This window comes from Giraffa tippelskirchi, chromosome 13 (assembly GCF_054371585.1).
Source record: "Giraffa tippelskirchi isolate mGirTip1 chromosome 13, T2T-mGirTip1v1.2.pri, whole genome shotgun sequence".
Lineage (NCBI taxonomy): Eukaryota > Metazoa > Chordata > Mammalia > Artiodactyla > Giraffidae > Giraffa > Giraffa tippelskirchi.
In genome coordinates, this window is record NC_137287.1 from 1,429,302 (window position 1) to 1,441,913 (window position 12,612).

The following is a 12,612-nucleotide window of genomic DNA, read 5'->3' on the forward strand; positions in this document are numbered from 1 at the left end:
CTTACTACCCACACACTCCTATAGTTATGTACTGCTGCCCTGAATTAAATTCCACCAGCCCGAAACTGTCCCTCCCTGGTCCTAGTTTTGTCCCACGAGAGGAACCATAATGCTCTTCCCAGATTTCCAGCCCCGTCACTATTCCCCAGTCCTTTGCATTCTTTCTGATTTCTCTCAGTTCATACAGAAACCCCGGGAAGGACTCACACCTGTTTGGAGCCAAGCCCGTCGGGCCTCACGGCGCGCTATCACTTACACTCTCGCGCTGTGCTCCCTCACTGCGGTCTTCTCCGCAGGGCTCGGCGCGGCCAGGCAGTGTGTCTGGGGTCACGCGGCTGCAGGACTGGGATGGGGCTCAGGCCCCGTCTGAACTGGCCTCCTCCTCCATGGGGTGCCTGTCCATGTCCGGGGGGGCAGGGCCTTTGAGGCACCACACACCGGGCCTCTCCAAACAGCCAGGGCAAACAGTGTGGCAACCTCTCCAAACCGACTCTGGTTGGACTGTGTGTTGACGGTCTCCCATTTGTCTGTCCGCAGGAGGACGTGTACCTGGCCACCACTCAGCAGTTAGTGGAAGGCGTGGTTTCTGGATACAATGCAACGGTGTTCGCCTACGGCCCCTCAGGTACCACCAGGGCAGTGTCCTGGGAGGGAGGGAGGGTGGTCAGTGGCGGCAGGACTCCTCACAGCATCACAGAGCGCCTCCTTCCCGAGGGCCGGCCATGCGCTGGCCCCTCTGCACCTGGCTCCTTGGTCCTTGCGGCAGCCCTGAAAGGCAGGCAGAACGAGCCCCCTGTCACCGATAAGAAAACTGAGCCTCAGACAGGTAAAGGGACTTCCCTACGGTCACACACACAGCAGGTAGCATTGAATCCGCAATTCAGCCCAAGCCAACACTTTGCTGCCCGTGAGAAGCACAGATTCCATCTCTGCAGTTACCAGTTGGGGTTGGCAAACGTTCACAGAGCTAAGCTGCCTCTCCTCCTGGAAACCAGGCTCATGGAGGGTCAGAGTGGGACGGGCCTTAACCCCCTCCCTGTGCCAGTGGGGAAACTGAGGCACTGAGAAGCCTTGGTCTGAAATCACAGCTTGTTTATTTCATTCATTCATTCAACAAACATTAGGGAGCGCCTGCTATCTGCTGGGCTCCACGAAAGGGAAAGTGCCAACTGGCCCTCTCCCACAGAGCCAACAGGTAAGGGGAGGTGACATATCCCCTGAAGGTAACCACTTAGAGAGTTTAACACACACGTTAACACTCCCGTCATGAGAACAACACAAACATCTTAAAGTGCATTTAGAGAGAAGGACAGCCGTCTCTCATGCCCCGCTACTCTGACACTGTCTACATTTTCGCTTCATGTCTTCCGCTTTCCCAGTCCAGGTCTTCTTCCCCAGAGCAGCCATCAGGCTGTTCAGAGGGTATTTTTGTTCTTGTTTCCGAAATGGAAACCAAGCATATCAGAGCGTCCGGGGCAGCTTGCACGATAAAGGTAGCAGGTGTGACCAGGCTCCGGGAGGGGCCGAGCCCAGCTTAGGAGCCCAGCCTAGGTGGGCATCCCCCTCCTCTTGCAGGCGCTGGCAAGACCCACACGATGCTAGGCATGGACAGAGAGCCCGGGATCTACCTGCAGACACTCAGCGACCTCTTCCAGGCCATCGAGGGGACCTGTGACAGTACGGACTGCAGCGTGTCCATGTCTTATCTTGAGGTGAGCCACCCACCCCCTCGGCTGCCCTGTCAACAGACCTCATTGTGAGTGCAAACCCCCGTGTGTTACCCCAAAATCCCCCTGGCCTGTGGGAAACCTCAGGGCATCTGAGACTTCTCTGGAGATGCAAAGCCCCAGGGATACGTGAAAGCCCCAGCACTTCCTTTGCACCAAACCTACTGCTGCCAGTGCTTCTGTCTCATCCCAGATTTATAATGAAGTGATCCGGGACCTCCTGAGCCCATCCTCGGGGTTTCTGGACCTGCGGGAAGATTCTAGGGGCAGCATCCAGATTGCAGGCATCACAGAGGTCTCCACCTCCAACGCCCAGGAGGTGAGGGTCGCGGGGCCATGGAGGGACATGTGGCTCCTCCACAGCAGCCACGCTCACCAAGCCTCGCAGAGCAGAGCCAGACACACAGCTCCAAGGCGGCTTCTGAGCTAAGGGTGCAGCAAGCTTCTGTGCCATGTCCCCGCTCTGCTAATCTGTGCTCAGGGCTGACCTCACCAATGGATCTCGCACTCTTCCCTCCGCCTTCAGATGCAAGCGGGGGACCCCTTTTCTGCACCACTGCAGGCAGTCACAGCCAATCAAGTCTGAAATCCATTGGCCACCCTGATCCCAAGGGTTGCTCCCATAAAGAGGGTGAGCTGAAACGAATTCTCCAGCCCTCTGTCTTTCTCTCTCCTCCAGTCTCTCTGTGCAGTCCTTGAGGTGGGTCTCCTACCTGTTCAGACCCTTCAGTGGCTCCTGCAAACGGCACACACTCCTCGTCCCCCAGCCTTCAGCCGTGCTGGCTTAGGTCTGAGGCCACCCACCCTTAGCACAGTCCTGCATGGGCTCCAGGAGCGGAAGAGAGGCCTGCTCACCTATTTAATCACAGTGGCCGTGTCAGTCTCCCTCCACAATGCTCTGTGGTCCTAGCATGCCCAGCACGCAGTAGGTACACAGCAGAGGCTCACTAGCTTAATTTCCACAGCTACTTGTGCACAAGTGGGTTTCAGTCCATCTGCCAGCTCCAGCAAATCCTACAACTGCGCGGAGCTCGGTATGGAAGAGGGCTCAGTGGGGAAGAGCTGGGTGATTCACTGGTGATGTCTGCCATGGGCAGAGGCGGTGCACGGGGTGATACACGTGTGAGCGATCTGACACGTGCCCTTTATGATGGACTTGCTGACACGGTTAATTGATCACTTCATGCCACAAGCCAAAAATGGCCTCCGCTGGGCGCGGTTCTGCCACCATCACCAAACCAGCTGGGGAAGAGCCTCCCGAAGGAGCTCGAGGGGCACACACACCCCTGCTTCTCTTGCTCTGGAGGGAGCCTGTGGCCGCCCAGGGACCCCTGACCGTCTGCCCGCTCCTGACTTTCCTCAGATCATGCAGCTCCTCACCAAAGGCAACCGGCAGCGCACGCAGGAGCCCACGGCCACCAACAAGACGTCGTCCCGCTCGCACGCGGTGCTGCAGGTCACCGTGCGCCGGCGCGTCCGCGGCGCACACCTGGCAGAGGAAGTGCGCGTCGGCAGGCTCTTCATGGTGGACCTGGCGGGCTCGGAGCGGGCGTCCCAGGTTCGCGTCCTCTCCGTCGCCCTCAGGCAGCCCCTCAGTGCTGCGGCGTCTCCAGCACCTAGAACAGCGCCCGGCCCAGGGGAGGCGCCCTGGCGAGCCAATGCGTCCTCGGCAGGCGCTGGGGGCCAGGCCGTCTCGGAGGGCTTCCCGCGCGGCAGGCCCTGAGGGCACCAGAGACAAAGATGGGCGACACCCCGGCCCGCCCTCGGGGAGCTCACGGCCCCTGGGGGCGGCCGGGAGACAGACGTGTGAGCTGATAATGAAGCACCGGGAGGCCCAAGCTTTGAGATTCGGGGTCACACGGAGGCTGTGGAGCCCAGAGGAAGGGGGTGCTCAGGGCCGAGCACGAAAGGTCACCAGTTCGGTGGGCGAGAGGAAGAGCCCCTCAGGCGGAGAGAGCGGTGTCTGCGCGGGGGCTGTCGGGATGCCCGGCGGACCCCGCCCACTCGCAACCCGCCCACCATTGAGGCCACGCCCACCCCACCCCGCACCGCGCCCCGCCCACCCGCTGAGGTCACGCCCAGCACCCGCGCCCCATCCCCCTCAGCGAGGCCCAGGGCTACCTCTCCGCCGCACCTGTTGCGGGAGGTCAGGACTGTTCCAGCCGCTGCCCCAGGGCGGAGCGTTCTTTGAAGGCAGATCCTAGCCCAGCGCCAGGAACAGAGACGGCGCCTGACGGCGGCCAAGTCAGAGCAACAGTAATATTACCAACAAGGGACATTTTATGTCTTTCTAACGCACCAGTCTTTCCTGGTGGCTCAGTGATAAAGAATCCGCCTACCAGTGCAGGAGACGCGGGTTCAGTCCCTGGGTCGGGAAGATCCACTGGAGAAGGAAATGGCAACCCACTCCAGTATGCTTGCCTTGGAAATCCCATGGACGGAGAAGCCTGGCAGGCTACAGTCCATGGGGTTGCAAAACAGTCAGACAGGACTCAGCGACTGAACAACAACTCACTTAGCACTCATCACCCACATAATACCCCAACACCTAGAGGACAGAGAGCCTCATGCCTGGTTTACAAATGCAGGGCCGAGACCCGAGGTGGTGTGACGTCACCTACACAAAAGTATTAGATGGATCTGGGCTTTGGGCCTGGAGGGGTCTGGCCCCAGTCCTTGCCTTTCACTGCTGATATTTGTGGTCCAGTTTGCAGTCTGCTCTCTCTAAGTCCTCAGGGCTTATTAACCATTACATTGCTTCAGTCATTCATTCATTCATCTGCTTGTCACCTGGCCCGGCCCTGGTGCCTGGGTTGCTGAAAGGAGCAGAGCCTGGCCAGCTGGCCCAGAGGCCAAAAGAGTCAGTGTACTGTGTTAATACAGTATAGGATTCGAGATCCAGTAAGGCCAACCAGTCAGAAGACCGCTACCACTGAAAAAATAGTCTGTTACTCACAGTTCCCAAGAGAAGGGGGCATGAGAAGCCATGCGCGCCGCACAGGGAGGCACCAGGGTCGTCCAGGAGGCAGGAGAGCAAGGGGAAAACGTGGACCAGAGCCTTTCTTGTGGTTTCCATGGAGACAGGCTGAGCGTGAGGCACGGGGATGTTCTTGGCTGTCTGGTACCTGCCCTGGGTGATGAGGGGGAGGACCACCTCTCCACCAGCGGCCTCTCTTCATGCAGACCCAGAACCAAGGCAAGAGGATGAAGGAAGGTGCCCACATCAACCGCTCCCTGCTGGCGCTGGGCAACTGCATCAACGCACTCAGCGAGAAGGGTGGCAGCCGGGCTCAGTATGTGAACTTCCGGGACAGCAAACTGACGCGTCTGCTGAAGGTACGAAGGCATGGCTGCAGCATCTGACTGCATCTTTCAGGATTTACCTGGGCCAAAGGGCCCTTCCAAGAACCCCTGAGGGCAGGAAAACACTGTAGAAACCACCTCTGCTCTCTGTGTGACTCCCCTCCATCTCTGTGAGTGTGGTCCAACCCATGCTTGCATACTCCCAGGGACAGGGAGCTCACTATCTCACTGAGACTGCCTGTCCCACGGCAGACAGTCTGACCACGAAAAACTTCCTCTTCATACCGAGCTGAATGCTATCACCTCCGTTCTGTAGAAGGCAGGGTGGAGGTAGACAGATAGACAAAGCAATAAATAAGTGGCCCTGAAGTGTGGCCTCTTGGCCACATCTGCCTGCATCTGAGTGAAAGTCAGATGGGGTAGCCCTGCTCCGGATCCTATCTCATCCTGAGTATCACCTCCCTGAGCACTGACTCTTGGTCCAGCTCAGCTGCCCTTCTCAGGCTTTGGAGCAGGAACCCCAGATGGTCCAGAAGAGCTTGGTACAGGTGGGGGAGGGGTGGCACCACCAGGCAAGTGGGGGCCCCGGTTCCTGTCACCCCCAGCTGGCACCTTGCCCCGAGCAGGATGCCCTGGGAGGGAACAGCCGGACGGTGATGATCGCCCACATCAGCCCGGCCAGCACACACTTTGAGGAGTCGCGGACCACCCTGCTGTACGCATACCGGGCCAAGAACATCAAGACGAGGGTGAGCTGCTCGCTGCCCCCCCCAGCTCCCCTTGCCCCCTCCCTCCCCCACCCCTCTCTTTCACTCTCCCACCTGCTCATTGACTCCACAGCTCTCCCTCTGAGGCTCTGGGGGAAGCGCCCTTCCAGCTGTGTGAGCTTCAGTGAGATAAAGCTGATTGGCCAGTACAGTACAGTATTAGTGGCCAACACATGATAGATGTTATCTGATTATCATTATTATTACTGGTCAGCCAACCTGTGATGAGCCCTTCCCAGTGCCCAGCTCTGGGCTGGGAGCCCTGGTAAAACCATCATCATCATCACCAGAGCTTCTGCTCCCATGCAGACCCTGAGCCCAGCAGAGGGGAGGCAGCTACAAAACATGACCCCGCACAGAGGCATGCGCCGTTTCCAGTTGTGGCAGGTGCTCTATAAGAGAGCTGCAGGGCGCTGCAAGGAAGAACAGCAGAGAAGGCCAGATTCAGAGGGGTCTTCACCAAAGGGGACTGGGTCAGGCAGGGGAGCTGAGCTACGGGTGGTAAAGAGAGCGTGTCTGTGCAGACTGGGGGCCAATGAGCACGTCTGGTTAAAATTCAAGCGCGTGTGCCCCGTGACCAGCAATGTCACCAAAGAGAAACACAGACCCATTTGCTCAGGGAAGCTGTATCACAGGAGAGCCTTAAAGGGCCCAGGAAGAGGTCGGGACAGCTACGTGTGTGTCCCCGCTCTGGCCCACTCTGCAGCTGCTACAGAGCACGGGGTGGAGCCCATGCAGATAGACAGCCTCTAAGACACATCGTTGGACCAGAAAAGCAAGTTAAAGAATAGCAGCTACAGTCTGATGTAACTTACGTAAATGCCCCAAAGCAGAACGTACACCCCCACACTCCCCATGTGTATCTCTCTAGATATGTGTCCAGATATACATATAACACCGCGCAGAAGAGGATCTAGAAGGGACACACCAAAATGGTAGCAGTGGCTACCCACAGAGAGGGCTTTCAGAAACCTCTTGATGGACTGTATATTTTTTAAAGTATGGCAAAATGTATGTAACATAAAATCCACCACTTTAACCATTTTAAACAGCACAGTTTGATGGCATTAGGTACATCAGTTTGTTGTAGACCCATCACCACCATCATCTCCAGAACTCATTTCATCTCCCCAAATTGAAGCTCTGTTCCCATTAGATGGTAACCCCCTCTAGCCTCCCCTGGCCCGTGACCTCCACCTCCTCCTTTCTGTCTCTGTGAACCCAACTCCTCCGGGGACCTCACACGTGGGCCCTACTGTGTCCTCCTTCTGGGTCTGGCTTATTTCACTTTTCGTCAGGTCTGTCCTCAAGGTCCACCCATGTGGTAGCAGATGTCGGAACCTTCTCTTTTAAGCCTTCAGCCTTCCCTTTTAAGGCTGAATAGTGCTGATCTGAGTTTTCCTTATGAAACGTGCTTGCGTGTTCCCATCACGTGAAAGGAGTCTCTCCCAGGGCAGCCACGGGCCCTGACCTTGGTCGCGTCCTGCCGCCAGGTCAAGCGTAACCTCCTGAGCGTGTCCTACCACATCGCACAGTACACGGACGTCATCTCCAACCTGCGCGGGCAGATCCAGCACCTCAAGGCCAAGGTGGAGAGGCAGGAGAGGGAGAGGAGGGGCGAGCCTGGCGGCCGGGATGCTCAAGGTAGGGCCAGCACACCTGCGCCTCCTGCCGCGGGGCTGCCCCGGGCCCACGGCCTCCTCCCACCTGGCGCGGGGTCCTCGCTGCGCATCCCACCCCTTAAATCAAATGCTTCATTCAGTGGCATTTGGCACACCCCCTATGTGGGGCTCTGTCTTGCTCTGGAACGTTTCTGCCCCAAAGTGGAACCCACACGCACCAGCCAGGTGCTGTCCAGTCCTCCCTTCTCCCCAAACCGATTTGATCTCGGAGGCCTCCTTTTGGAGGAGAGCATACCATATGGAGAAGGCAATGGCACCCACTCCAGTTCTCTTGCCTGGAGAATCCCAGTGACGGGGGAGCCTGGTGGGCTACAGTCCATGGGGTCGCTAAGAGTCGAACACAACTGAGCGACTTCACTTTCACTTTTCCCTTTCATGCACTGGAGAAGGAAATGGCAACCCACTCCAGTATTCTTGCCTGGAGAATCCCAGGGACGGGGGAGCCTGGTGGGCTGCCGTCTATGGGGTCGCACAGAGTCAGACACGACTGAAGCGACTTAGCAGCAGCATACCATAGTTTTACTCTAAAATTCATCAGTAAGTTTAAAAGATGCCCTTAAAAAAATACCTGTAGTGAAGTTAAGTAGACGGGTGTGTACACACATACTTCTTTTCGCTTATTAAGATAAGTTTTGCCATAGTAAATAGAGGGCTTTTGAAAATCAGTAAGGAAAATAATGAAGGGCTTCCCAGGTGGCGTAGTGGTAAAGAATCTACCTGCCAATGCAGGAGATGCAAGAGACTTGGGTTTGATCCCTGGGTCGGGAAGCCCTGGAGTAGGAAATGGCAACCCACTCCAGTATCTTGCCTGGAAAATTCCACTGGACGGAGGAGCCTGGTAGGCTACAGTCCATGAAGTCGTAAAGAGTTGGACGTAGCTGAGCACACACACACACAAGAAAGAACAAACAGCCCAGTTTACAAATATAGGTGAGGAAATGAACAGGCAATTGAGAGAGTTTCTAGTGGCTGTAAACATAGGAAAAGGTTCTCAGTTGCATTAGGAAACAGACACAAATTGAAACTGTTTTCACTTACTGGGTTGTCTAACATTAAAATGTCAAGTAGTATTAAATGGATAATAAAGGGCAGGAATGTCCATACTAGTCTGCTTGTCCTGTCCCTTCTGATGGGCACTTTGGGCTCTCTAGTCACATAACCCCCTTGCCCACGTGGGTGCCTTTTTCTCTTTGGTAGATTTGGGGCTCCAGTTTCTGTTGGAGCAAGACAGTGAAGGAAGGTTTCAAAGAAGAGGGGCTGTTGTTGACGAGGCTGAATCCCATGGGGCTGGTGGCAGCAGTCAATGGGTTGTTGTAGAGAATCTGTGAAACCAGCTGATGACTAGGAGACCTGGGCTTGTCTGGGGTCAGGGGTCAACAGGGAGACATGCTGTAAAATAGTTCTCATCCGGCTGGCCTGTTAGTTATTGGGACTCGGCTTGGTGGTCTGAGGAGGCGGGCAGCGTCATGGAGAGGGTGCCGGGGTCTCATGGTGAGGGCATGAGGGGCTTGCCCTGGGTCCTGCCCTGGCAAGCCTAGGGCAGCAGTGGGATGCTGGTGTCCACAGCTCTATCGGGATCCTTCCTTTATGAGCATCTCCTAGGATTCCATGTGCTTTGTTTTGATGACTCAATGATTTGGTCATCTGAGTGCATCACAATTTATTTCACCAATTCCAGATTGCTTGATGTTCAGGGAAAAGCTACACCCTGACCACTGCCCTCAGGGTTAGGGGAACCAACCACATATGACCAGGGTAGAGCTAACTGCTGGAACAGGCAGACAAAACCATGGATTAACTACTGAACAACTGCTAGGTAGGAACTGACCGTGGGAAAAAGAAAAAGTTTTGTTCGATGGAACTCACATTCCAGCAGGAAAGGCAGGTGTTGAACATACCGCAAAATTATGGATACGCAGGAGACTGCCAAGGAGAAGGTAGGATGTTATCAGAGCAAGTGGCAGACGGACCCAGATTGAGAGTCTGGGAGTGTTTCCCTGAGAAAGAGAGGTCAGAGCTGAGATGGATAACCTAGCCCCACTCCTGGGATTCCTGAGACTCAAATCCGTGCAACCCAAGTCCAAAACAGACAAATAGAGAGTCTAAATCACTCTCAGTTATCCATCCAAGTATCCATCCATCCATCCATCCATCCATCCCTCCATTCATTCATCATCCACACATCTACCCATCCATCCATCCACCTGTCATCCACCCATTAATCCATTCACCCATCCACCCATCATCTACCCATCCACCCATCTATTCACCCATCCATCCATCATCCACCCATCCATGCATCCATCCACTATCCAAGCATTCGGCCATCCATTCATCAGCCCATCCACCCATCCGCCCATCCATCCTCCCTGCTTCGTCCACCCTCCATGCACACTGTGTTTAGAGCCCCTCTTTGGGCCAGCTCCTCTGCTGCTGGGCAAGCATGGATTTGACCCTGGCCTGGGTGGCGCTGCTCCCGGTGCAGCTGGCTCTCTTCCTGCCCCAGCCACCATCCCTGCCCCCGATGCAGAGGAGGACAGCCGCCTGCAGATGAACAAGATCCGGGCGCAGCTCATCGCGGCCTTCAAGGAGCAGCTGGAGATGCGGCGCAGCCTGGTGGAGCTGGAGAACACCAGCATTGAGCTGCACGTGGACACGTCCCGCCACCTGCTGACCATCGCCGAGTGAGCCAGCCCAAGGGGGACTTCCACCAAGGGCATCCTCCCTTCCTTCTTCTCCCTCCCTGTGGCTAAGCTGGGCCAGTGGGACAGCCTCCCAGGCCCCTTTGGCTTCCTGCTGCAGGCCCAGTCCCAACAGGTTAGGGTCAACCCCATTTTGCAGCGAGGATGCTGAGGTCAGACGGAATGTGGAGGTTGTGTCCCCTTGCTGGAGTCTTCCGACCGTTCCAGTCTCACTCGCGGTTCACACCTACTGCGAGTGAGTGGCTCTGTGGAAGGGGACTGGCCGTGCACTTTCTCATCCAGACCAGGGTGCCCTGGAGGGCGAGGAGGCGCTGTATTAGCCATCTGGCCGGGGCGACGGTGTCAGCGGGACTGCCCTGGACAACCTGGACACGTGTCCACCCGCTGACGGGCCTGGCGCCGTGACCTGGGTCCGCTTCTTCTCTAGTCCTCCCCGTTTCTCCTCCTCGTCCTGCCGCGCTGTGTAGTTTCTTAACTAGGCAAACAGCAGGGCACCTGCCCCGGACGGATTCCTCCCTCTGTCCCTGCCCTCCCCTCCGCATCCTCCTTCCTCGCAGTTTCCACTCGATCCTCCTTGTAGTTCAGGTTCCGTTTCTGGCATCCCGTGTGCACCTTTGGAGGTGTCGCCTGAGCCGGGTCATCCCAGTCCGTCCTCACAGAGCCCCGGGCGTGCTGTAGTCTCCAAGGTTTACAGCTGAGGAGCTGTGGCAGGGGGCCCACGGCCACCCTGACGGCCCTGGGGCTGGAGGCTCGCTGGGCTGGCTGCTGAGTTCTGCACTTGGCGGGCCTGTCACGGATGTTGACTGCTTCTTTACTTCCTTCCAACATTTCTCATGACTTCTTGTTTCCCATATGCATAGAAGGCATCAGATAGCAGGCCCAACTCGGCCCCATTTTCACACCCACACCTGCCAGTAGACCAGCTGGGACTAACAGGCACTCCAGGGTGGAGCTGCCAGGGCCCGCAGCTCGGGCATGGCCTGCACTCTGACCCCTGGCCCCTCTGTTGTGGCTGCAGCTGGGAGCGGGAGAAGACCCGCCAGCTGGCGCACAGGGATGGGACACCCGAGAGGGACGAGGAGGCGCTGGAGGCCGGCCCGGAAGGGGGCGAGGGTGAGCCCACAGAGCCGCACGAGGTGGCCCTGGCCAGGGAGGAGGTCAACGTGCTCCTGGCCGAGCAGCGGAAAACTGCGGCCCTCAAGGTACGGGAGGGACGGCGCGTCCACGGCTCAGCCGGGGTGCTGAGAGTCGCTAACGCTCTTTGATCGCAGCTGATGCACCACGCCCTCCTAGGATAGTCGTTCAGAGTAGGGCTGATCACGACCATTCTACAGGTGGGGAAACTGAGGCTCAGAGATGAGCAGGATTGTCCCCCAGCCCCAGAGAGCAGGACCCGACCTGAGTCTGACGCCACGGTCCATGCCCTTTCGATTTAGAGTTGTGGCTGCACTGGGGGTCACAGGGGCTGTGGAAGCGAGGCCGGAGTGGCGGTGTGACGTCTCCCGAGCCCTCTGCCTGCCCGACTGTGGCGCTCTCCGTCGGTGTTCCCTCAGGCTCCCCCGAGGCTGGTCTCCGGCCTGTGGCTCAGGGACGAGGAGTGTGGTCAGAGGAAGCCCAGACTCCAGGCTCCTCTCCGGAGACAGAACTCTTCTCACATTCCTCTTTTCTGAGAAGAGCCGGCTATTTATATGAGCTATTTATATAATAGCTGGTTATCTAATAGTCTCACTTCAGAAAAATGACAGAACTGGCGCCTGATGGAGACTTTGGGGAAAATGCCAGTGAAGCTGGCTACTATTTCAGCCCATTAGTTAAATGTTAGCAGGTGTATTTTCAGGCAAGCGGAAAAGGCATCTGATGATGTCATGTTGCTAAAAGCGGGCAGCATTTATTTCACTTAAAAGCTATTTGCCAAACCAAGAACCTCTTAATATTATTGCATCTGCCTGTAGCAATTTGGAGATTACATGATCTCACTGCAAAAGTCCTCTAACATTTAAAAATAAGAAAAATGCCTTCTTCTTAAACAGATAAGGTACCTCAGCAGGGTACATGGCCTTCGAGAGCCAAGTATACACACTGAGCTGTGACATGTACATGTGGGCCTACTGATGAATTAATTAATTGATCAATTGGTCAATAACAAATCAACGTTTTAAGTGTCCAGCTCAGTGCCAGGCCCCGAGGCCATAAAGATGAACAAGACACTAAGACTTAAGCTGTCAGTCTACTGGGAAGAGCCACAACCGTGTACAGTTCAGTATGGTAGCAGCATAATAGATGTGGGAGCAGGGTGCTGGGGAGCTGGCGGAGGGGCTGTTGATTTGGGGGGCATGGGCCTGGAAGGAAGAGAGGAGGATCTTGCTGGGGGAGCTGAGCCAGCTTCTCCCAAAGCGGTCCCTTCTTGGTCGAGGATGAAGACGCTGAAGGC

General features: G+C 56.5%; 1 protein-coding gene across 1 annotated transcript in view; it reads left to right on the forward strand.

Moving 5' to 3' along the window:
- The window catches only part of LOC145531087 (kinesin-like protein KIF19), a 35,719-nt gene that overhangs the window by 4,406 nt on the left and 18,701 nt on the right, over positions 1-12,612 (forward strand). Inside the window, exons 4-12 of the mRNA XM_081552584.1 lie at positions 538-625; positions 1,576-1,712; positions 1,921-2,046; positions 3,091-3,285; positions 4,911-5,063; positions 5,657-5,779; positions 7,291-7,441; positions 9,986-10,163; positions 11,200-11,383. Of these exons, the coding sequence (XP_081408710.1) occupies positions 538-625; positions 1,576-1,712; positions 1,921-2,046; positions 3,091-3,285; positions 4,911-5,063; positions 5,657-5,779; positions 7,291-7,441; positions 9,986-10,163; positions 11,200-11,383 (1,335 nt within the window). The remainder of the gene's footprint in view (positions 1-537; positions 626-1,575; positions 1,713-1,920; positions 2,047-3,090; positions 3,286-4,910; positions 5,064-5,656; positions 5,780-7,290; positions 7,442-9,985; positions 10,164-11,199; positions 11,384-12,612) is intronic.